We start from the raw sequence: 25,506 nt of genomic DNA, 5'->3' as shown, positions 1-25,506 counted from the left end.
TTTTCCTCTCTAGCCACTTTCCTTTACTGTCGGAAAGTACGGCGGGGGTATGCGTTCGTTCACCGGTTGGCGGTACGAGATGACGCTCTAATTGCTTCAAAAGTTTGTTTTTTAACATCAAAGTTTGTTGGTATTCAGTGAGTCGGTGTTGGTAAATATATAGCAATGCGTTTATATGACTAAAGTTGGTGGTATGTGAGGGTATCAATGAATGTTGGCTTCCACGTTGTTTGTATGGTGTGGTTTATGATGATTTTCAAAGTGGTATATTGGGAAAGATACACAGCTTGACCCGTCGTATCTCCTCCATATCTCTTTTTATGGCTTCCAAATTCAAGTTGATGATTTTCATATAATATATGTCGGATGGCTTTTAAATAATCGGATTTAACGCGATTTTAAATAAATAATTTCTCTCCAGAATTTTTCACTACTTCCTTTCCGCGCATGCGCAGACCATAGACGCTTTACTGAGATATCAGCAAGACAAGATCTACAAAATAAGTCAACATATCGAAATCTTCAGTCGTCTCAATTATTTGAATTCTTGATCTTGAATTTTTGTTGCCTATTATATTGAAAACTACAAAAGATGGATAAAAACTGTATATAGGAAAAATGACCAAGATCTTCAAATAATTGAAATTTTAGCCGAACTCTATAGTAGACTCCGTCTTGGACTAATTGCCTATTAATGCTGATTTCACGGTTAAATATATATATATTATAATATCTTTTGTGTGTACTGAGAGAAATTTCATGGAAACTGTTTACCCAAAAAATTGATCAGCAAAAAAGAGATTGTTGTCATGAATTCTTATATATATATCGTCCACACTGGTTGAAAATGCACATACACATTGGTGAGATACACATACTTTTCAGATCCTCTGGTCATGTGTTATCAATAATTTAGATAACAATAAAGGATTTAATTTTTAATTGATAATTTATAAATATCAGTTGTTGGTTTCACGAAGACGCATGGCTTGCAATCCAATCTAGATACTTGTGAACATTTGCATACACCGCTGGGAAGCCTTCTCTTGCACAGCCGAATCCCCAGCTCACTATTCCTAATATGAGAAAGATATATATAAGAGAATACAACATCGCTTTATCTTCCAATGACCAGTAATGAAAAAAGTAAAGCACATGAGCTCACCCGGTTTTCGTGTCGTTCAGTTTTTAGTTTTTTTTGTTGTGTTTTGTATACTGTTGTTTGTCTATTAGTTATATTTACTTTTTTGCCATGCCATTGTCACTTCGTTTCCGGCTTCATAAATATTTTGATTTTAGCGTCACTGATGAGTCTTATGTAGACGAAACGCGCGTCTGGCGTACTAAATTATAATCCTGGTACCTTTGATATCTATTTACACCACTGGGTCGATGCCACTGCTGATGGACGTTTCGTCCCCGAGGGTATCACCAGGCCAGTAGTCAAGACTTCTGTGTTGACATGAATATCAATAATGTGGTCATTTTTATAAATTTCCTGTTTAAAAAACTTTGAATTTTCGGAAAACTAAGGATTTTCTTATCCCAGGCATAGATTATTACCTTAGCCGTATTTGGCACAACTTTTTGGAATTTTCGATCCTCAATGCTCTTCAACTTTATACTTGTTTGGCTTTATAAATATTTTGATTTGAGCGTCACTGATGAGTCTTATGTAGACGAAACGCGCGTCTGGCGTACTAATTTATAATCCTGGTACCTTTGATAACTATTCACAACTGTTATGTGATCTTCAGTTTGCAAAAGTTGTCTTTTTCTACCCTATGTTAAGGGTCTTCTTAAACTTGCAGTAAAATGAGAGATGAAAGTCTTTGAAGGTGACTTTGAAACGAAGAAATGCAATGAAATTGCTGCTCCTTTGATTTTGATGTTTTCTTTTGTGCATGTGCTGATTTTGTGTAATGGATTGGTATCTCTTGTCCTTTCTTGTTCTTCTTAACTATTCCTTTGATGTCTTTGGCCAAACGACTGTAGAGTTCATTTAACTAAGTCTTTAGTTTTTTAACTGATTTTTTTATTTTTCATTGTCAGATTCTCTTCATCTTATGAGAATTAAATGTTCCCTTATTATATTCCGCCTCTATTTTATTATCTAATAAAACAAACTGTACTCTATGTTTTTTTAAATAGTACTTTCATACCTATTAAATCGTATTTTCCTTGGCTATTAAAACAAGCAAGAGGTCCACCTTGGTCACCCTTAAAACATAAAGCAAAAGTGTTATCACATTCTTAAAAATAATTCACATTTCATAACGAATGTCATTTACAGGAATAGTTTTTTCCAAGAATGTATAAACATTGGAAAATATAGATATATACTTGTGACTGTTTTTTGGATGGAAGAGGGAGTATGAACTATGATATAAGAAAAAAGTAAAAACACAAAAATACTGAACTCCGAGGAAAATTCAAAAAAGGAAAGTCCCAAATCAAATGGCAAAATCAATAGTTCAAACACATCAAACGAATTTATAGAACTTTGACAATATAGAAAGTTTGCGATAAACTCCTTGGTGGTCTGGTTGTAGTGTTTTCTTCTTGATTGCTGAATGTAAAATTGAGAATGGAAGTGGGGAATGTGTCAAAGAGACAACAACCCGACCATAGAACAGACAATAGCAGAAGGTCACCAACAGGTCTTCAATGCAGCGACAAATTCCCGCACCCAGAGGCGTCTTACAGCTGGCCCCTAAACAAATATATACTAGTTCATATATGTAGTTTGTTTTAGTTTCAGTCGGTTGTCACGAAAGACTTTATTGATTCCGTTCGCTTATCAGAGCGTCTTCAGAGCAGGAGGTCTACCATGTTTGTTTGTTTTATGTCAAACAATTATGCAATATGATTGAAACTAACTTTTATTAGGACCTATGTTAATTGCGTATTTGTATATATATATAAGAGTATCACGAAAGCAGAATATTTATTCTAATCTAGACTGACAAATATGATTCAACTGAATTTGTGTCAAGACTTGTTTGGGTTGTCCATGGATGCGTTAGTTCCCACGAATATAACATGCATTGTTTTATTACTCGTGTTGATTCAGAATATGTGTTTTATTGTATTATATTATAAATGAGACTTTTATACTAAACTAATATAACAAAGTTAAATAGTACCTGACATGAGCCTTTGCCTCCTTCCAAGTATCCAGCACAAGTCATATGGTCTGGATTGAAAGCGCCACCTATGTTTGTTAGACATTCTGAGTTGGGTAGAATTGGTTTGTACACTTCTTTCAGTCTATCAGCAAGAGAGCCACCTAACGAAGGATACATACGTATATGTTATTATTTATAGTTTTCTATAGCTTTTATTCTTCTCAAATTTCTAACCAGTAGCTCAACTTTAGTGTAAGTACCGAAATAATCAAATGTTTAAGATCAAACCCTGCAGAAAATAAGTAATGTTTAAGCCTTTCAATATTATGTTAAGTAATAGATATTGATACAAGAATAGTATGTGTTTACGTGAATTACCATTGATATAAATTAATCGTTTACAAAACTTTGAATTTGAAATAGAATTTCTACCCCAGTATTAGATTCATTTTCATAGTTGTAGTTACCAAAACTTTTCGGATTTTTTGGGTACTCAAGGCTCATCAATTTCGTATTTTATTTTTGCTTTTTAACATCTTTATTAGATCGTCACAGATGAGTCTTTTGTAGACGAAACGCGAGTTTAGCTATAAAAATCTTTTATTCTAGTAACTGTGAAGAAAAAAGAAGACGAAAGATACCAGAGGGACATTCAAACTCATAAGTCGAAAATAAACTGACAACGTCATGTCTAAAAAATAAACGGTCAACAGACAAACAATAGGACAAAAACACAACACAGAAAACCAAAGACTAAAAATTAAAACTGAAACATGAAAAAATGTAGGAAATGTCATACTCACTTTCCATCGTTGTTCCCCATCCTGTTACTACGCAGTTTTTACCATAGAAATCTTCAATTGGTAATGACGTCACACATATTGGAGTTACATCTGCATTTTCTTCGATAGGTGTTGATAAACGCAAAAGAGCAATATCACTTAGGAGGTATGAAGCACTGTAATTCTCATGAACATGTATCTCACTGACTTGGTACGCTTTCTGGTTAAGTTCATTGGCTGATCTTGAATGGACACCAACATCTATTTGCCAGTCTGCAGCCAATGATCTGGGAAAAAGAAAGCTACTACTATACATGTAATTAACACTTTCTTTGTGATTAAAAAGGACTTCTTTTATAATTGTATTTACATTAAATTCATTTATGAGTTGTGTACACACGGGATATGTGTGTTACCTGTAAATGTATTATACATGAGGATGGAAATAAAAGATATAGTCAACAAATTCGCTAAACGCATTTAAAAGAAAAACCCAAAAGAATAAGAAATGGTTTTAATTCACTTGCATACCAGCAAAACGAATAGATAAAGGTTCGTAAGGTTACACTTACAATTATGGAACAAAGTAAACTACCCGCGCAAATTGATGCCAGTAAACTATTTTGTTTGTCTTAATTAATGAGTGAAAACCAGTTCCTGTGTAATATTCGCGGTTTTTTATGGATTAGGTAAATATGCAACAATTGATAGATACATTTAAATGTAAAGGTACAGATTGCACTGCACTGGATGCGCATTTCAATAATTACTGTCTCTTCAATGATATCATAGGCCAAGATTTTTGAAAACCGAAAACTTTATACTATCTCCGAATATCAGTTATAACCGTGATGGATTAAAAAGAAAACCCACACCGGTTAAAGAATCAGCTGTATGCACGAGGGAGACGTACTCCTTAATTTTCTTAGATTTGTTACTTAAAATTTCAATAAAGCAATATGGTATTTTCATACCACTACTGATGTACACTATTGGCATACTCGGTCTATTTTATAAAATGAAAACAATTTGACAAACATGTATTTTTCTCTAATAGTTATTACATTACGTTAGTCTCAGAATTTGTCCAATAAGATACACCAGGTAGCTATAGTCGTATTATAAACAATCTTTATTCAAATAAAGTCCTAGTAAGCTTGTGACATTATTGCATGAATACTATATACAGGCACTTATCTCTGAAAACACGTTCCTAAATACCTTGATGCTATTATTTTCAGACATGTGCTATGTGTAAAAGTATGAGTTAAGAACAACATATTATATAATTATTTTATATTTACCCCTCAACACATTGGGCTGCGGTGAGTACCACAAGTTCATCAGTACATGTTCTTATTAGTGTGCCACCGCATGAAAGCGTACTTGTTCGATACCGTAGTAAAACCTGACATAGAATTTACAAGTGTTCAAATTCTTGAAGACATATAAGTATACAATGCAATGTAATGCAATACATATAGTTATTAAACCAAATAAATGTGAATCGAGAAAAGAGATACATCAAATAATGACCAGTAAACGTAAAACATTAAAAATAAATTTAAATTTTCATAATCAAAACTTAAATAGAGATAGAAAACACTTTGATTACCTTAGCAGTATTTGGCAAAACGTTTAGAAATTTTTGGTCTTTAATGCTGTTTAACTTCGTACTTTATTTGGCATTTTAACATTTTTTATTCGAGCGTCACTGATGAGTCTTTTGTAGACGAAATGCGCGTCTGGTGTAAATATAAAATTTCAATCCAGGTATCTATTTGGTAACAGTAATATAGGCAAATAAAACTTTGTCCCATATAACATGAAAAAATATTTAATAAGAATAAGAATAAAAATAGTTTTATTTGTAAATCAATGCGTTTATGAAGAGCATAATAATTATTACAAATTGTGATATATATGTTGTGTACAAGTTTCATTTTGTAAAAAATTATAATTTGTGCAAAAAGTGACTGTACAAATTACAAATTGTACAATATTTGACGACAATTCACTTATAACTTGTACAATAATTCATAATATGGATTTTGGTGAAAAACATTGATACACACGATTGTCATTAAATGACCATGCAATACATCTTATTTACAAAAAAACAAAATTGTTCTATTTCATTAGGGCAGGTGATTGAATTATGGCATCGAGAGTTGCATCTTTTGACTTTCACATTTATCTCGTCTTAAACAATTTGCAACGGCTTATTACTTTGTGATCAATTGCTTTAAGCAGTTGCCAAAGCTATATATTATCCTAAGATTTGTTATTTACACTCTATAACATGTTTAGTCATTTACCCAATTGATGTAATAGTGTAAACATGGATGGCATTGTTGAACACAAGGAGAAATGTGTCCAAAATGTTCTGAACCTAGCGGGGAATGATACACGAAAGAACAATTATGTGTACACCAAAGACAAGCATAATGGGCTTATAGTTAAATTGGATGACACTGATATTGATTGAAACACCGATCTTCCTTGCAAGGAAGTGTGCACTGTGTGGACAATAGATTCAAGACTAATATCTTACCACGAAACCAACCAGTAACTATCATAACTTGTTGTTTGGGATTAATGTCATTAAATACATTCCTCAGTATGATCGTCACTTCGTGTCTAAACCTGTCTTTGACATATCTAAGGCGTAATTGCTGAATCTGAAGATGTTGGTTACCAAATAAGAAAAGCTGGATAAATTTTAACAGGATATTTATGATTTACAGTTAAATTGAAGCTCGGAAAGACACATGTTTATTTACAACAACGGTTCTCGAGTTTCAACTTAACTATAAGCAGTTAATGTAGTTAAACAGCCTTTAAAAACAGATTGTCAGGTGTTTATTAAATATAAATGCATAGGCGGGTACAGAACTTTTGTGAAAGTAAAAAGATGTTGTGCAATTCCCGATGCCATCTCAAACGAATGATAAAGAATTATTTTAGTATTTGATAAATAAAGGGAATTTTGTGAATTGTGTGGTCATTTATGAGCAATTCTGCAGTGTGTATCAATGCTGGTTTCACCAAAATATATATTATAAAATATTGTTCAAGTTATAAATAAACTCATCATAGATACAAGGACTAAATTTTGTAAATACGCAAGACGCGCGTTTCGTCTACAAAAAGACTCACCAGTGACGCTCGAATCCAAAAAAGTAAACAAGGCCAAATATAAGTGAATTGTCGTTAAATTGTAATTTGTACAGGCACTTTTTATACAAATTACTATTTGTACAAAGTCAAAATACAAATTATAATTTGTAAAAATGATAACTTGTACACAAGATTTACATATGATTAACATTGATTTGATTGATTAAAAAGATACAAATACATTTGTTCAAAGTAATATAAATTTACTCAATATTAATTGGTGAAGAGTATGCACCAACTAACAGTTGTGGCAGAGAGAACGAGAGAGAGAGAGAGAGAGAGAGAGAGAGAGAGAGAGAGAGAGAGAGAGAGAGAGAGAGAGAGAGAGAGAGAGAGAGAGAGAGAGACTGAATACTATATGAGGAAACATGTGGTATAAAATAATACGTGTACTATGTTTAGCTGTTTAGAAAATCTTATCTAACAATATAAAAATACTTTAAGGATGGAAACATCTTTAGAATTTAAACGATATTTTTTTAAGTTTAATATTTTGATTATTAGTGAAGAAGACACTTAATAAATATTTACCATCCAAGGCCAACTATGAGGATTGGCTTCCCTCCCGCCTACAATACGTGATGAAGCACCCGTCGGGGGTGTATGAGGTGGGTAAAACTGAGTTCCACATGCCGTTGTATTTCCACAGTTCAAAAAAGTACCGATAGATATACCTTAAAAATACCGTTTCAAGTGCATATATTATTTGAAAAAGATTTATTTATTTACATTAACTTAACGCCCACTGGAAATATTTCATAAATATTCAATATAATGTATTAAAGAACCATCTATATAGACTGCTCCCAAATTGCGCAGCCGCTTTGTGGCATGCTTTAGTTCTTTGGCCCCAAGAAGAAAAAAGCACCGTAAGATATCAGAGCAACCTCTGTTAAAGATAAATTTCCTCCAGTTTTGAGATTGAGACTAAATAGATAGTAGTTTTATTTCATTACACACTTGAATTCTGGAATCGATGAAGCATGGATACTAAGAATGCCTGTCCTCTTTTTCTTTAATGTTCAAACTGATGTATAGTTTACCGATTATAGTGACTTTCCATTTAGAATTTTCCTATTCGGTATTTTAGTTTTTTTTAAAAACTTTTTTCCATTACAAATGAAGCATGAGCTAGCCTTTGTATGGGGTCGACATTACGTACACTCTAACTTTGCTGAATATTATAACGCAGTCTTCTAGCTGATGGTTCATTCGTTTGAACATTATGTTATCAACGTAATCAAAGGAAGAAAATGAAGCAATTTCATGAATACTGTTACCATAAACAGGATTTTTTCAATGATAAATTAAGTATCTTCTGAATTTCTTAGTATTTTTGATGTAATGTAATAAAATTAACGGTACCAATTTTCTTGCAATAATAGTTCACCAGCAGAGGCATCGACCCAGTGGTTGTAATAAAATTAACGGTACCAATTTTCTTGCACCAGATGTGCATTTCGACAATACATGTCTCTTCAGTGATGCTCGTGGCCAAAATATTTGCAATCCAGAGCTTATTTAAAAGATGAAGAGCTATAATCTAAAAGGTTTAAAAAGTATAGCCAAATCCGTGAAACTATCAAATAAGACTTAGGTATTTATCGAAAACATTGTAAGGAAAAAGTTAAGAAGTGTATATACTTTACACAAGTTTTGCACTTTGCACACTTTTGAAGTTCATGTCAAAGTTTTTACTATATACACTTTTGAAGTTCGTGTCGAACATTTGAAAATAGATGTAGAAAGTTTGGTATGTTAAAACTCAAACTTTTGAATGTGAACACATAATGCGGTTTAAAAAAAAATGATTGTAAATGTGTTCAAGGAATATTGTTACCATGAACACTTTAAATCATATTAATTCCATATAAGGCTGCATTATGACATTGGAATTGTCGAATTTCATAAAACAAAAATATCGATCATAAAGATTTCTAAAATAAATAAGACATTGAAATTGTAAAATTTTGATGCTTACAAATTGCAAAATTAGGTATTTTTATATACATAACTGTTTTTGTTCCTACTAGTATATATCAGCGTTCGATTATATTTAAATCTTTACATGAAAAAAATGCAACAGTAGTATACAGCTGTTCAAAAGTCATAAATCGATTGAGAGAAAACAAATTTGACATAGGTCATATAGACCTCTAGAATTATCCTGACAAAATATATCATATTCGTATGTAAATAGGTTGCAGTACCAAAAGTTTGTTATTTCAGATACGAATTAAAAAATGTATTACGAGAAATGGTAAATAATAATCAACATTAAAATGACCGAACAATGCTGTATTTTTATGTAAATAATCAGAGGCGGAACCGGGAATGGGGCGTTAAGGGCGTGTATTTCACGATATACATACATTTGTAAGTGAACACTGGTCCAAATATTTCAAAGTTGCGTGATTACATAATTTTTAAAACTGGAAATCATCAGCAAAATCTACCATACGGAAACACTGACTAAATGTTAAAATTGTACCTTCGGAGACGAATTGACCACACATTGCAGCAACTGACCATACCGGTGATAGTGCAAAATATATTGATAAGAATTTCGTTTAAACAGCACGTTTATTTTAAAACAGTAATAAAAAAATTGCCGTGTGTGTGTTAAAATGATGTAAGTCCCTATTTCTATTGATATAGAAATCAAATATTAAAAAACACAATATAATAAATATCTATATATAAAGTTAAGACGTAGGAATTCAATTAATGGATATGCATGAAAAAAGTAAGTCTTAGTTCTATAGTTTTTTATGAATACAAGCACCTAAAATAAATAAATGAAATTCGGGAGACATAAAGATAGGATCAAATATAAAAAAGAAGATATGGTATGATTGCCAATGAGACAACTACCCACAAAAGACCAAAATGACACAGACATTAACAACTATAGGTCACCGTACGGCCTTCAACAATGAGCAAAGCGCATACCGCATAGTGAGCTATAAAAGACCCCGATAAAACAATGTAAAACAATTCAAACGAGAAAACTAACGGCCTTATTTATGTAAAAAATGAACGAAAAACAAATATGTAACACATAAACAAACGACAACCACTGAATTCCAGGCTCCTGACTTGGGACAGGCACATACATAAATAATGTGGCGGGGTTAAACATGTTAGCGGGATCCCAACCCTCCCCCTAATCTGGGACAGTGGTATAACAGTACAACATAAGAACGAACTATAAAAATCAGTTGAAAAAGGCTTAACTCATCAGATGGACAAAAATACAAGTGGACGTGGCCCGGTAGCCTAGAAATATAAAAAGTTTGAGAGTATGAAAATGAACTTTATTTCTGTAATGTCCACAGCGCCGCTATTGATGACGTTTTTGTTATAAAGAAGGAAAAGAAAAGGCCCGTTTTCAAAAACCCTTATCCATGAACCCTTATCCATATGTTGGATATAATTTAAGAATTTGAGTTTACAGTAACAGATCTCTACTAAGAAACGGTCACGGTCTTAAATGAAATTAGAATGGTTCAATGCTCTTCTGGATATAACATAACTATTCTTTAAGCAAATGTTTCTGCAAATGTCTTTTTGCCCAATGCACAAACATTTAAGACTATTACGAGTATATAAAAACGCATAACTTACCCTGTGCAAATGCAAGAGTTCCAAATAAGAAAACTAGTTGCTTCATCTTAATTGATAAAATGTTATGATAGTTATTATAGATTTCTTATCTGAAGTTTGTACATATATATTTCAAGAGGCTCTATATGGTGAGGTCATTTAAATCTGAATTGTGAAAAATACTTAAGTGTCGAAATAAATTATTGCTCAACTGCAAAACAGGGGTCTAACGAGAAGATGCTTAACAAACAATAATGCAACTTAAATAAAGGCACCAATACTATACTGCAGTCCAAAAGTCATAAATCGATTGAGAGAAACAAATCCGGGTTACAAACTAAAACCGAGGGAAACACATCAACTATAAGAGGAAAACAACAGAACAACAGAAACAATGAAGTGACACTCATGTACTACTTATTAGGTGTACATATAACCATTCAGTGTTTAAGAAAGTATTTAAACAAATGGCTCCATATCCGACAAAAGAATGATCTCTTACATATGTATCTACTTCAAATGTCATAACAAAATATAAAGGTAACATGCTTTGTCTTGTTATATTGGTTATAATCGGTATCAGTGGCCGTCACACAATTTGAACTATTTAGTTGCTCTTTAAACAAACTGAAAATGATAAATGTTTAATGGTCACCTATAGTTGCTTAAATCTATTTGATATAGTCCCTTATGTATAGTTACCTCCTCGTCAATCATGCCATACCTTCTTATTTTAGGTCAAATTAAAGACAAATTTGATAGTTATTCAATGCTGGTTCATTTTATAATTATGTATTTTTTTAAATTTCTGGAAATTATTATCTGTAAGACATTTCAAGAAATTAGTATCTGTAAAAGATTTCAATAAACCAATACAAATTTTAAATATACTAGTACTTAGTTTGTTATCAATAAAGAAAATATGTCACCTTGAATCTCACAGATACACAGTTCTTACTTGGATCAAACGTGATTCTCTGTCATGTAGTTTAAGTTTAGAGGACCGGATTTCTTCAAATATCTAGGTGATCTGCAGAACAATTTCCTGACGATCGGCATTGTGACATTAGTATTTAAAATATGATATACTATCTACAGAATAACTTTTGAAACATGAATACCTTTCAAAATAAATACCACAAAACATACGCTGTCATTATTCTAGACATATGCTCTCTTCAACTTTGTACTTGTTTAGCTTAATAAATATTTTGATTTGAGCGTCACTGATGAGTCTTATGTAGACGAAACGCGCGTCTGGCGTACTAAATTAAAATCCTGGTACCTTTGATAACTATTAGTGTCTGTTATTACGATCACACAGAGTTAAGACATGAAAGAATTGTGTCAAACACCAAGGGGTGGAATGCAATTATTTCATTGAAAACATTCATCTTTAAATGAATAGATTTTCCATCAATTTCTTTTTTGATAGAGTGTTTCTCAAATTCCAAGTACTAAGTATTATTTTTTTATGGTAAAATTGAGAATGGAAATGGGGAATGTGTCAAAGGGACAACAACCCGAGCACAGAACAGACAACAGCAGAAGTTCACCAACAGGTCTTTAATGCAGCGAGAAATTCCCGCACCCGGAGGCGTCCTTCAGCTTGCCCCTAAACAAATATATATACTAATTTAGTGACAATGAACGCCATACTGAACTCCGTAGAATTGATATAGTGTTCCCCTTTAAGTTCAGATTAAATCAGAGGTCTTTTCTGTGCATATTTGAACTGCATATTGACCACGGATGTATTCTAATTTTAGAACAATTATATGACCTTCATAACTTAGATCGATTTTATTATTACTTGTACGGTTAGTCACGCCAGTTGCTAAAAGGGAAGTCAGGCTATTCCTCCGTTATGCAGCAGCTCTTATCTTATTCATTCATTTATGTTTAGAACACTGAACACTTTAAATTGGAAAACCATTAAATTGTAAATCTTTTGAATTCTTAAAGTTTTGTTCAATATATAATGAGAGCCACTAGAAAGGCACGTAGATCTATTTTCTTTCTGAAAAAAATTTAAAACTGGAAGATATTCTTTGGATGTTGAACTATCTATCTAAGATGTATGATATACATTCAGAAAATTGTATGCAACCCCTATACAAAGCACCATACCAACAGTTATATAGAGTATATCATTAGGTTCTTAAACTAGTTTGATCTGGTTTCTTCCTCACAATTGTTCATTAAAACAGACTATTTTTGCTCGACGTCAATACGCAGTTCAAATAAGCACAGAAAAGACCTGGCAGGTAGAAATTATCATTCGTTCAAAAGTGATTATGATCCTCATTCAGTGATAGATGAATGACGTAATATTACATGTTCTAATTCAGATATTGAAAACTATAACTTATAACGATGTTTTAATCAATACCAAAAGCAACAGGATGGGTGTGCTTTACAATAATTAAACACAACATTTGATACCAAATTCAGTGTGCTTGCCACGCAATACTAAAATTGCTGTCATTATAAACATGACCTGTCGCTTTTAGTATCGATTAATACATTGATAGCAAAAGATATAATATAACTGCAAAAAAACACCTCGCAAAACAGTCGAAGTCTTCCTGCGTCCACTTTCCTGCAGGAGTTGCAGCCTTATTTTTAGAATACTTGTATTGTATGAACCGAACATTTTCTAACAAAATGTAAATGTATTCTTAAAAGAATGGCTGGAACAAAAGCACGAAAATGAAAAATCAAAATGGAACCGAGTCCTAAATACACTTTTAAGATTGCACTTCAACGACTATATCCGTTATTCCAAAATAAATAAGCACATACACTTTATTTATAATACACGAATACATTGTAAGAAGGCATATAACAAAAATAGAAAAATTTACATACAATACAAACTGTTATAATTGTTTTTGCTATAGAATAATAGTCGGATTAGTTTGATCCATAGGCACTGAAAACTTTCTCTCTAATCCAGGGATAATCCTTAGTTTATCCTCACTGGAGGGAAAGCGTTTAATAAATATTGAAATGCACACTACAGCAGCAGTTTGAGAGGCAAAAAAGCACAAAGCAACAAGATAGGTGGACCAGCTGTATTCGTAGCTAAATGCTAAATCCTCGCTTTTCTTAGCGTGACTAGTTTCATCGTTTATAAAAGTTATATATAATACCATTCCGACTGCAATACACAGACCTGGAAAATACACATGTAACTGAATTAATCAATGGTCATTGTGTTCATGTTAATGTCATATGTTAAAATTGAATGGAAAATATGAAATGAAAAGTTTGTAAATGTGCGACCGAAGGGCTTTTCAGGATTTTCATACACGTCAAGGAACGCTTTTTGATTAAACAAGACCTAACCATACTATTTCTTATCTTCCAAAACGGCCACTTACCTTTCTTAGCTCTCGAACAAAGTAGATTATTATTAGAAATACAAATACAACACTTACGGTAAGAAGTTTAAAATTCAAACACATTTTTTTTATCAAATTATTTATATTTTTTACTATATGTGGAAACCGTTTTCGATGATTTTGCTGTAATCATGAAACTACGAATTAAAGTATCAATTTTCAATATGCTTGTATTTAGAATTTCTTTTTTTAAACAGTATCTTTGAATCATGTTAATGATTGCCCTACCCCATTCTGTCTTTTTTGTTGATCAATGGAACAGAACGTCTTTCCGAGATTGATATGTTTTTTTATGATGTTTTATGATGTTTGACGACATCTTTTTACTCTTTGAAATCGCGGATGTCTACAGTTTCCGAAACATGTCCAACGAATCAAGTGCAAGTAAAATTCAGCTACTATTAGTAAACCCGTTTTCAAAGGATACGGTAAAGAAAAAGAGATAGATATTAGATGCGGATCAATGATTTTGAATTGAAGCAGAAGGTACAACGCTGGGAGTGTGCTATTTACAAATTATATAAACATACATGTACCTTCATAAAATGAGCTTTGACTTCCGTTTCTCCTAAACCCCCCTCTGAGATTACAGTTTGATTCACACCCAATCTTTCATGTATGATGTTTTAAAAATACAAATGACAGTTCTGCATTGTTAGTTATTTACCTGCGTTTATATAAAAGACAGCTGCCAACAATGTTAGTACATTTCCTCGTATATTTCCGACAATGTTGAATAAAGTTGAGCAAATTACAAGAAAGAAGCCCGTTAGAAACACTGGAGTTGCTGCCCTTTGTGCCTCTAATAAATAATTTAAAAAAAATGGATTGGATTTTTTTTAACATTTGATTAAATATTTATGATACAAATTTGGAGAATAAAAACGTGCCCGTCTTGTTTTTTTATCAATTTTTTTGGCGAGGGAAATGTTTTTTTCTGGTCATATGTAATTGTAAAAAATGACGTCAGATTCGCCACATCGTTAAATAGAGCGTTTTATGCATGTTTTTAGCCGTAGATCATGATCAAAATATCATCAAATTTTGCTAACAGTGATAGCTATCGAATTTGACCAATATAAATGTGCTACGTTTGTAATTTCACATTGCGATAAGACGTGTCACGGTACTTGTCTATCCCAAATTCATGTATTTGGTTTTGATGTTATATTTGTTATTCTCGTGGGATTTTGTCTGATGCTTGGTCCGTTTCTATGTGTGTTACATTTTAGTGTTGTGTCGTTGTTCTCCTCTTATATTTAATGCGTTTCCCTCGGTTTTAGTTTGTGACCCCGATTTTTGTTTTTTGTCCATGGATTTATGAGTTTTGAACAGCGGTATACTACTGTTGCCTTTATTAATTTACTACAGTCATAATAATCTCCCATCATTACCGGACTGAACTAAGAAATAACATGATAAATGCTTACCCTTCCGGAGCACCAGATTTCACGCCCGGTTTTTAGTGGAGTTCGTGTTGTTTCTTAATTATTATTTATAACTGTTGATGTAAATATCCTTTGGTTTTTGTGAGTCCTTGTTTACTCCTTGCTTTTGATTGTTATTGTCTTGCATATAGTAGGAAGTTGTGTTGCTGATTTCTTTTTAGTAGTGTACATGTATTTTCACTTTTTGTTCCCTCAACTATATATTATTTGTATTTATGCGTGATCAATATTCTTTATTTATTGTCTTTATCACATTAATGAAACCCTATCTATAGAAGGTTAATTCTATATATATATTTTTAATACATAACTCATGTTACCTGCGATTGCTGTAGTTGTTTCTTGTTTATCGTTTTTATCTTTTTTCTTTAAACTACTTGTATAATCTAGAGGTGTACAAGCCTTGCCTGAAACAATAATTACTATCATTGTTATTAATGTAAAAGAAGAACCTTAGACAAAGTTTTATTCTTCAATGAAATATTTGATATGCAATAGGCAATACAAAATGTAGCTGACATGATGGTTGGGGAGCGACAGTTCATTATAAACATACGGAAAAAAGGAAAGAAAAACATTGTTGAATTAAAGATCTTGGCAAGAAACCTTCTCTATTTTGTATTAGAGAAGGTTTTATGTGAAATAATACACGATGGTCTTGAAGTATAAATTCTATGTACTAACGTTTTTTTATCGTCATAATAATGTGTTATGGTATTCTTTTATTTGTCATTATCCGTTTGATGCCATGGCTCGGTACTTGTACATACTGTCATTGTGTTGCAGTGCTATGGCAGAAATTTTGCATTCTCGTCTATCGTTTTTACTAATGTGCTTTGTCTATATAACGTTTTGCTTGTCTTGGTTGACATATTTAATCGTTATTGTTGTGATTAAGATTATTAACACAATATTGACCGAATGTACCCCTATATATTTGACATGTTTACCTATTTATATGTTCGTTTGTTTTGTTCGCACATCGTTGTCAGTATAATGGAATTTTTTGCGACTGTCAGTCATACAAGTGAAAGGTGAAGCTAGACATAAACCAGGTTTATTCCACCATTTCGAAAGATAAGAAACTGCCTACATATATATGAAATTCAGGAATATGACAGTTGTTATCCATTCCTTTCATGTGTTTGGGGTTTTGATTTTGACATTTGCTATGGACTTTCCATTTAGAATTTATCTCGTAGTTCGGTATTTTGGAAATTTTTTTTTATGAATTATGCTGATCCTGTTTTTTTTTACCAATTGTATCATATTTCATATCTAATTGATAAATTGTAACGAGTCTGGATTTGGCAGCGAGTGGTTAGAACAGCTTACCCTGTCGAGACATACGATATTCTTCTTAAGGGCATATGATACAGTTTTGATCCGGTATTTACAGTTTGATGAAAATTTCCATATAGGCTATTTTTTTGCTATTTAAAACGAATATGTAACAAAAAATATACTTTCATGTGCTACTTTTTGAGTTAAATGAGGTCGCAATTTTGTATATTTGCTCAAATCCGGATTTGTGGCCGTATTTTCCCTTCCGGAAGAAAGCCATACCTTTTTTGTTTTAAAAGATAAACACAAATTGTTTTTAGGAAAATAATTTGTAATTTCTGTTTTTTATAAATATTATAAAAACTTATGCCTTTTTTATTCAGAAATAACTCATATTTATCAAATGGTCATGAACTGACATGGACTGCTGTATATTTATCAACATTAAAAAAATCGCACTATTTACAGTTTTATAAAATTTGGTTCACATAATCTCCCTGCAAAATGAAACAAAATGTCGTTTTAGAAAATAGGGGTCTATGCACTCGTTTTCAAATAAAATCAGTTAGAATAATAAAAATCAGTCGAAAAATGCATCTTTTCCCGGTATGTCACAGTTTGACGTCTCGAAAATAACATTTTACGTTAGCAACGTCATTGCCTCCCCTGTAACTGTATCGTATGCCCTTAATAAGGACTCATACGTACGTGTAAATTCAAATTTGATTAACTAGATTTGCATTGAACACCGTATACTATTGTTTCATGTCATTAATAGCAACTTATCATATACTTGATAGGTAACTAGCATAAATACACACACACACACACGCGCTGATAAGCAATTACGCCTTATATTACATCGCGAGAGAAGATACCTGGGCTGATACGGAAAAGGCAAATTTATTAATTGGTTCGTATGACCTACCCTCAGCATATATGATACAAAAACGCCAAAGACCAATTTTTGAGGCGATCTCAATCGTTTCCGGCATACTATAGTTCATTTCCTTCATCACGGTTATCTCGGATATGCTAAGCATACTTTCAGTAGTAACTTCTTCACTTAACATTAACCAATAATCCGTAGAAATGGCCAGTGCAATGCTAGCTAATGATACAGCTCCTAAACTAAATGCTACACAAGCCAGCATAAACTTTGAGCAATGCATAGTAGATGAATAAGACTGAACAGCCGTCTAATCTACATGTTATATGTGTTGAGTCTGTCATTACATAGATCTCAGATACACTAATCTCTCTTCTACTGCTTGTTCTTGTCCATTTGTATTTCTAAAAATATAAAATAAAAAATCTTAAAGAAACCCATTATCCCTGAACTCTAATTTAATTGATTGTAAAATAGAAAAAAATATATTATGTCATCCCTTAGTCAGATTTGAGGTAAGCATTGTAGTTAACTGTATAGTGACGCAAATATTCGAAAAGATCACCTGTAATATAGAAAATTACCGTGTATTATAATTATACACCTGAAAAATATAACTACACGTGGAGCAGGATATGCTTACCCTTCAAAACCACATTAGATTATTCCTTTTCTTTTAATGGACTTTGTGTTGCTCAGCTTTAAGTTTTATATGACGTGTTTTGTAGACTTGTTTGTCTTGTGTCAGTGATTGTGTAAATATGGTGTTTTCATGGAACATTTGATGTTGATGGAAGTTCTTTGATTGTTACTGTTAACTAAGCAATTTTTAATTAAAAAACAAAATTTATAACATTTACGAGCTCATAATAATTAAAGACACTCTTTCATTTTTGAGGGGATTATTGACATCTAGTTGTCGTTTGATTATTTGGGTGAATGGTCTGATGTTTCGTTAATAAAGGCAACAGTAGTATACTGCTTTTCAATATTCATAAATCGATTGAGAGCAAAAAAAAAAAAATCCGGGTTACAAATCAAAACTGAGGGAAACGCATCAAATATAAGAGGAGAACTACGACACAACAGAAACACAACATTAAAATGTAACACACACACAAAAACGAACTATAATATAACAATGGCCATATTCCTGACTTGGTACAGGAAATTTTAAGATAAAAATGGTAGGTTGAACTAGGTTTTGTGACATGCCAAACCTCCCGCTTTTATGGCAAATAAAGGCAACAGTAGTATACCGCTGTTCAAAACTCATAAATCCATGGACAAAAAACAAAATCGGGATAACAAACTAAAACCGAGGAACGCATTAAATATAAGAGGAGAACAACGACATAACACTAAAATGTAACACATATAGACAAAATCCCACGAGAATAACAAATATAACATATATATATAACATCAAAACCAAATACATGAATTTGGGATAGACAAGTACCGTGACACGTCTTATCGCAATGTGAATTTACACTCAAAAATAAGAGAAAACAAACGACACAACGTTATAATGTAATACACACAGAAACAAACTATAATATAACAATGACCATATTCCTGACTTGGTACAGGGCATTTTTAAAGGAAAAAATGGTGGGTTGAACCTGGTTTTGTGGCATGCCAAACCTCGCACTTTTATGGCCATGTGAAATATAACATCAAAATGACAACACAGGACTTCAATATTGAATTTAAAATTAAAATGACAACATTACATGACAGGACTACAATACAAATAAATGGGAGGACATATTGGACAGAGAAACATACGAATAATAGCTAACAAAAGGCACCAGGTTTAAAATGTAATATGCCAGACGTGCGTTTCGTCCACACCAGACAAACCAGAGACGATCAGATGAAAAAAGTTCGAAAGCCAAAACAAATACAAAGTTAAAGAGCAGTCAGGACCAAAAATTTTCAAAAAATTGTGACCTAAACAGCTACCAGCTAAGGTTTCTGCCTGGGATAAGAACAACCTTATTATTTAGAATAATTCATACTTTTGCAAACATTAAATTTTATAAAATGACTATATAATAGATATACATAATAAAACCGAAGTGGTGACGAACTACAGAATAGAAACGGATACATTACATAAAACATCATAAACCGGCACACAATTTTATACAGCCGAGTAAGACAAAGCCATAGAATCGTCCTTTATCGCGTCTTATTCATATGGATTTTATTTTGTATCCATGTCAGTCTAAATAGGAAAGAAATATATCTTTATTCCGACAAGCTACATAGTCAGATATATTTAAAAAAAAAAACTGGTTGCATGGAATCTTATTGGCTTTAAAAATCAATAGTCCGGAAAGTCTGTAACATTACAAAGTTTACTTAAAATATCATTCATGATATTGTTATATATAGACTACATTTTTCTAAAAATATACCGGGCAAGCGAATTTTCATAGTTTGATACAATTAGTAGACGAACCATTTTTTCTTTTTTTTTTTATTTCCATCAGTCTCCAACAAACCAAAGCATCTTGTGCAGAATACGTACAGTTTTCATTTTTATCATTATATTGATAAATAAAACATCAAATAAAAAGTTTTGTTTACATTTATTAAGAATTTTACTTCTTCTTACTTGTTTGTATAATACATTTAATTTGTAAATTCTCTAATGAATAGACAAAATACATGAAGTTTTTGTAGATGAATATTCGAGCGTCACTGATGAGTCTTTTGTAGACGAAACGCGCGTCTGGCGTATATACTAAATTAAGTCCTGGAATCTATGATGAGTTTATTTACAGCCACTGAGTCGATGCCACTGCTGGTGGAGATTTATTTCCCCGAGTGTATAACAAGCCCAAAAAAAAAAAAAGTGCTGACTTGAATTGTCATTGATATGGTTATATTTATAAATTTACTGTTTACAAATTTTTGAATTTTTTGAAATACTAAGGCTTTTCTACCTCTGGCATAGATTACCTTAGCTGTATTTGGCAAAACTTTTCGGAATTTTGGTCCTCAATGCTCTTCAACTACGTACTTTATTTTGCCTTTTTAACTTTTTTGGATTCGAGCGTCACTGATGAGTCTTTTGTAGACGAAACGCGCGTCTGGCGTATATACTAAATTTAGTCCTGGTATCTATGACGAGTTTATTTACTAGTTACTGATTACTACGGACATGAGCAAACACTCCCTTACAAATGCTTTCCAACAAAAGCCTACCATCTCTTCTAGCCTGTTCTGTATTGTATATACATTATCATTAATGAAAACAATGGACTCGAAATGCTTTGAAATAGTTTGTAAATGTCCAATAACATAAAATGTACCAACGTTTTTCGCAAGATACCGTATTTCGATAATAAATTTCTATTTAGAGATGTTCGAAACCAGTATTTGAAATATCATAAAGAAAATACGAAGAGCTTATATATGTACTATCATAATATTTATGCATTTCTCTGTTCTGAGTGTAGCATTGTCATTTTAGCGATATTTGTTAACATTTCCATAAAATTAGAAAGGTTTTGACTAGCCATAAAATCAGGTTCAACACACCATTTTTAATAGAAATGTCATGTATCAAGTTATAAGGCAATGGTTATCAAATTGTCCGTTTCTGTGTATATATACTGGTGTTGTTTTTTTGTTGCACTTCAGTGTTTCTGTTGTTCCGTTGTTTCCTCGAATAGTTGAAGTGTTTCCCTTAGTTTCAGTTTGTAACCCGAATTTGTTTTCTCTCAATCGATTTATGTCTTTTGAACGGCGGTATACCACCGTTGCCTATATTTATAAACCTAAAAAGACAACAAACTTTCTAAACGAGGAAGATGTTCAAATACTAGTACTTGATGATCTCGCGTTGTTCTATCTGTTTAAAATCTAAACTCGGGAAGATCATTCAATTTGATGGATTAATAATCTATGTTTCTCGGTTACTACAAATGAGCGACACGACTATCTCTTTAAAACATTTTTTTTAATGACCTTTGACAATATTACCACGTTAGAATTTTAATTGCAAGTAGGAAACAAATTTCTCTGTCAATTCGTCAACTTTTACATTTCTGTATTAAACATATTTTATTAATTATAAACGACTTATTCATTCAATATGTCATACTTGATTCCTGTTGTTATCATTCAAGTAAAACATTCTAAAAGAGAGACGAAAGATACCAAAGGGACAGTCAAACTCATAAATCTAAAACAAACTGACAACGCCATGCCTTAAAATGAAAAAGGCAAACAAACAAACAATAGTACACATGACACAACATAGAAAACGAAAGAATAGACAACACAAACTCCACCAAAAACTAGGGGTGATCTAAATAATGGGGACGAAGATACTGAAAGTGAAATCAAGATTACAAGAAGAAAAAGGACAAAATATCCCCCCCCCCCCCAAAAAAAAAAAAACCCACCTCCACAACGAACAGACATACAGCAAAAAATCTTCAAAAACACGATTTAAACATGGACCCAATTATTTGCATGGAAATTAATGTCACTATGAACAAATTAAAATCATCTCTTTTGTCGTAAACTTAAGCTGTCTTTTTGATGGTGTTTTTTGACGATCAGTTTACTTAGTGAATAGTTATATTATTCCAACACTTATGTTAAAAGATACATTCATTCTCTTCAGAAAAAATGACACAGTGCATATATTGATGCTGAAAAAAAGCGATTGTCTAATACTCTTATAACAATAAAATAAAACTGTTTTTGATGTGTTTTGTGGAGGGTATTTTCGTCACTTGATACTTTGAAATGGTTGTCTCATTTGCAATTATATTTATATCGTCAATTTGCTATTGTAGTTTTGATGCCATCTTATCATTGATAGCCTAGACACCTATACATTATATGGTTAATAAATATGAACATTCTTACCGTGAATTTTAAGAATTGAAATGCAAACATATTTATATTTATAATACCACGGTATTATACACTAAATTTATATTTATCGTCTGAAGAACTCCATGTTTAATGATTAAGTGTGACATAACCTATTTTATTTGCATTGGTGTGGTCTTGGACTATGGACCCTACCGGTAACTCAAATCATGAAATGATTCAGTCCCAAACAAATTGACAAAAATCACAATTATTTCATTAGAAAGAATTGCTGTTTTGTATATTAAGAACAAATCACCTGACACCACTATACAATCTCTATAATCAATAAAACTGCACAACATTTTGACATATTAACAACTGACCTGAGCATACATTTCTAATGCAGTGGCTTTCAACAACATCTTTAAAATATGAATTTTATTTATTTTTGTTGGCTATTATTTGTTTTTTTCTCTGTCCTATATTTTCTCCCATCTATTTATTGTAGTCCTGTCGTGTAATGTTGCCATTTTAATGTTATTATAAGCATTTCAGTTAAAGCGGGAGGTTTGACATGCCATAAAACCATGTTCAACCCATCATCTTTTTTGTTAAAATGCCCTGTACCAAGTCAGGAAAATGGCCATTGTTAAATTATAGTTCGTTTCTGTGTGTGTTACATTTAAGTGTTGTGTCGTAGTCCTCTTATATTTGATACGTTTTCCTTAGTTTTAGTTTGTAACCCGGTTTTGTTTTTTCCTTATCGATTTATGAATTTTGAACAGTGGTATACTACTATTGCCTTTAGTTATTACTACTATCTCCTGTAAAGACCAAAAAAGTATAAAAATATCCGTTAGAAATATATTGGAATAATATATAAGTAATTAAAGGGCGATGCAATTTCTTTACCCCGACATCAACTTTTCAATGATGTCACATGACTTCCTAATTTTACTGTACATTGTGTAACGTGACGGCTTAATTGCACAGACACTAGACATGTCATTGTCAATAATACCACACTGTATGTATAGATAATATAGAAAAAGATAAAAAGAATTTAGAATGTGTTTCTGTTTTCTGCGGGAGCACTCTCTATCATTTCCGTTCCTAAAAGGCAATTAATGTGTCTTAATTGATTTTCATTAGCTCATGGATAGAAAAGTTTCTGCAAGCGTTGACTAGACTTTGGAATTTAAAGAGAACTAACGATCAAATGATATAATTAGTAAAATGCTTGATAGAGCGAAGCTTTTCACAGCATCAGCGTGAATTGTGACATTGTATAAGGATTAGTATGAGGATGGTGCTGCATTTAACGATCCTGTATTTACATATGAGGAAAACTTTAAATGTCAAACTGGTAGTGTTCATAAAGATTTAATCTAAGCATTCACTACAGTATGTCTGAGTGTACAAACTTAATTACTTAACAATGTCTAGTTGACAGGATTTAAAAATAGGGATTAGTATTCAAAAGAAAAAAAATCTTAAGATCATAAAATCACATATTACGAAGAAATTTTTCAATTCGCATTGAATAAACTAAATATAAAGTAAGGAGACGTGGTATGAAGAGACCAATATCGACCACATACCGAATGACGTTGCGTAGGCGTTAGCAACTGTAAGTTACTATAGGCCTGTAATCAATCAAAATATAATTACCTTAAACACTGTAACAAGTTTTAAAGATTCCGACATGAACAAATTAACCTATTATGTCTGTTTGTTTTGTTCATACATCGTTGTCCATATAATGAAATTTGATGCGCCTGTCATACAAGTGAGAGGTTTAGCTAGCTATAAAACCAGGTTTAACCAACCGTTTTCTAGTTAGAAAATGTCTGTATAAAAGTCAGTAATATGACAGTTGTGATACATTCGTCTGATGTGATGGCGCTTTTGATTGTGTCATTTGATTAGGGACTTTCCGTTATAAATTTTCCTCGAAGTTCAGTACTTTTGTGATTTAACTTTTTTGTATGACAGTGACATGCAATTCCGTTATTTTGACAACGATGTTGGAATAAAAAAACCACATATATAATAGGTAAAAATGTTAAATACGTAGGTACAACAGTCAACATTATGTTATAATCTTAATTACTACAAAATAAACAAATACGTAACACAGAGAAACAATATGTTGACTGCTGGATCACAATTATTGTGACAATTGTCTATTTTGTCTGTTGAGGTTGCTCACCTAATTTTGTCAAAATAACATGACAAAACTAAGGATTTTCTTATTCCAGGCATAGATTACCTTAGCCGTATTTGGAACAACTTTTTGGAATTTTTTATCCTCAATGCTTTTCAACTTTGTGCTTGTTTGGCTTTATAAATATTTTGATATGAGCGTCATTGATGAGTCTTGTGTAGACGAAACGCGCGTCTTGCGTACTTAATTATAATCCTGGTACCTTTGATAACTATTAACAAATGCCATACCAGTGGGAGGTTAATCTAGCTATAAAACAAGGTTTAACCCTCCGTTTTCTTCAGAAAATTCTTCTCTTAAGTCAGTAATATGACAGTTGTTATCTCCCCTTGGTTGATAACTTTTAATGTTTTCGTTAGTTTTGATGGACTTCCCCTGTTGGAATTGTCCTTAAAGTTCTGTTATTTTTTAAAAACTTTTTCCCATGCATGTAGCCCGAATCCTTTTTTCATAATCTAGTTTAATAGTTATGCCTAAAAGTAACTGGAAGGTTTCTATGTTTTATTGGGTACTTTGCACCCAACAAAACATAAAAGTTGGCTCCATGAATTGGTTTGAAATTTTCCATTGTGAGAAAATTAAGTGAAGAATAAAATATCCTTAAAGATTACCCGTTTTATTTTAATGCAACAAAATTTAAAAAAAAATATATGAAAAAATATATATATAAGAACTGGAGCTACAATGTATACAGTTATCAAAGGTATCAG

The 25,506-nt window shown here is 32.1% G+C and overlaps 2 protein-coding genes across 3 annotated transcripts in view; both read right to left on the bottom strand.

Moving 5' to 3' along the window:
- Positions 1-925: 925 nt before the first annotated feature.
- On the bottom strand, positions 926-10,818 carry LOC139489294 (trypsin-1-like). The gene is made up of 7 exons (XM_071275572.1): positions 10,718-10,818; positions 7,622-7,764; positions 5,215-5,318; positions 3,932-4,197; positions 3,147-3,289; positions 2,163-2,220; positions 926-1,076 (listed from the first exon to the last, which is right to left on the bottom strand). Exons 1-7 carry the CDS (start codon positions 10,761-10,763, stop codon positions 973-975), a joined length of 864 nt encoding a protein of 287 aa, XP_071131673.1. The 5' UTR covers positions 10,764-10,818; the 3' UTR covers positions 926-972.
- Positions 10,819-13,489: 2,671 nt separating this feature from the next.
- LOC139489293 (voltage-dependent calcium channel gamma-5 subunit-like) overlaps positions 13,490-25,506 on the bottom strand; it is a 53,522-nt gene continuing 41,505 nt past the window's right edge. For both annotated transcript variants that reach the window (XM_071275570.1, XM_071275571.1), the window contains exons 2-5: positions 17,764-18,128; positions 15,872-15,958; positions 14,771-14,905; positions 13,490-13,874 (exon numbers count right to left, since the gene is read on the bottom strand). In XM_071275570.1, coding sequence (XP_071131671.1) covers positions 13,594-13,874; positions 14,771-14,905; positions 15,872-15,958; positions 17,764-18,007 — 747 coding nt within the window. In that variant the 5' untranslated portion in view covers positions 18,008-18,128 and the 3' untranslated portion in view covers positions 13,490-13,593. The remainder of the gene's footprint in view (positions 13,875-14,770; positions 14,906-15,871; positions 15,959-17,763; positions 18,129-25,506) is intronic.

This window comes from Mytilus edulis, chromosome 9 (genome assembly GCF_963676685.1).
Source record: "Mytilus edulis chromosome 9, xbMytEdul2.2, whole genome shotgun sequence".
Classification (NCBI taxonomy): domain Eukaryota; kingdom Metazoa; phylum Mollusca; class Bivalvia; order Mytilida; family Mytilidae; genus Mytilus; species Mytilus edulis.
The sequence above is the reverse complement of the archived record's forward strand: the minus strand, read 5'-3'. Positions and strand labels throughout refer to the sequence as shown.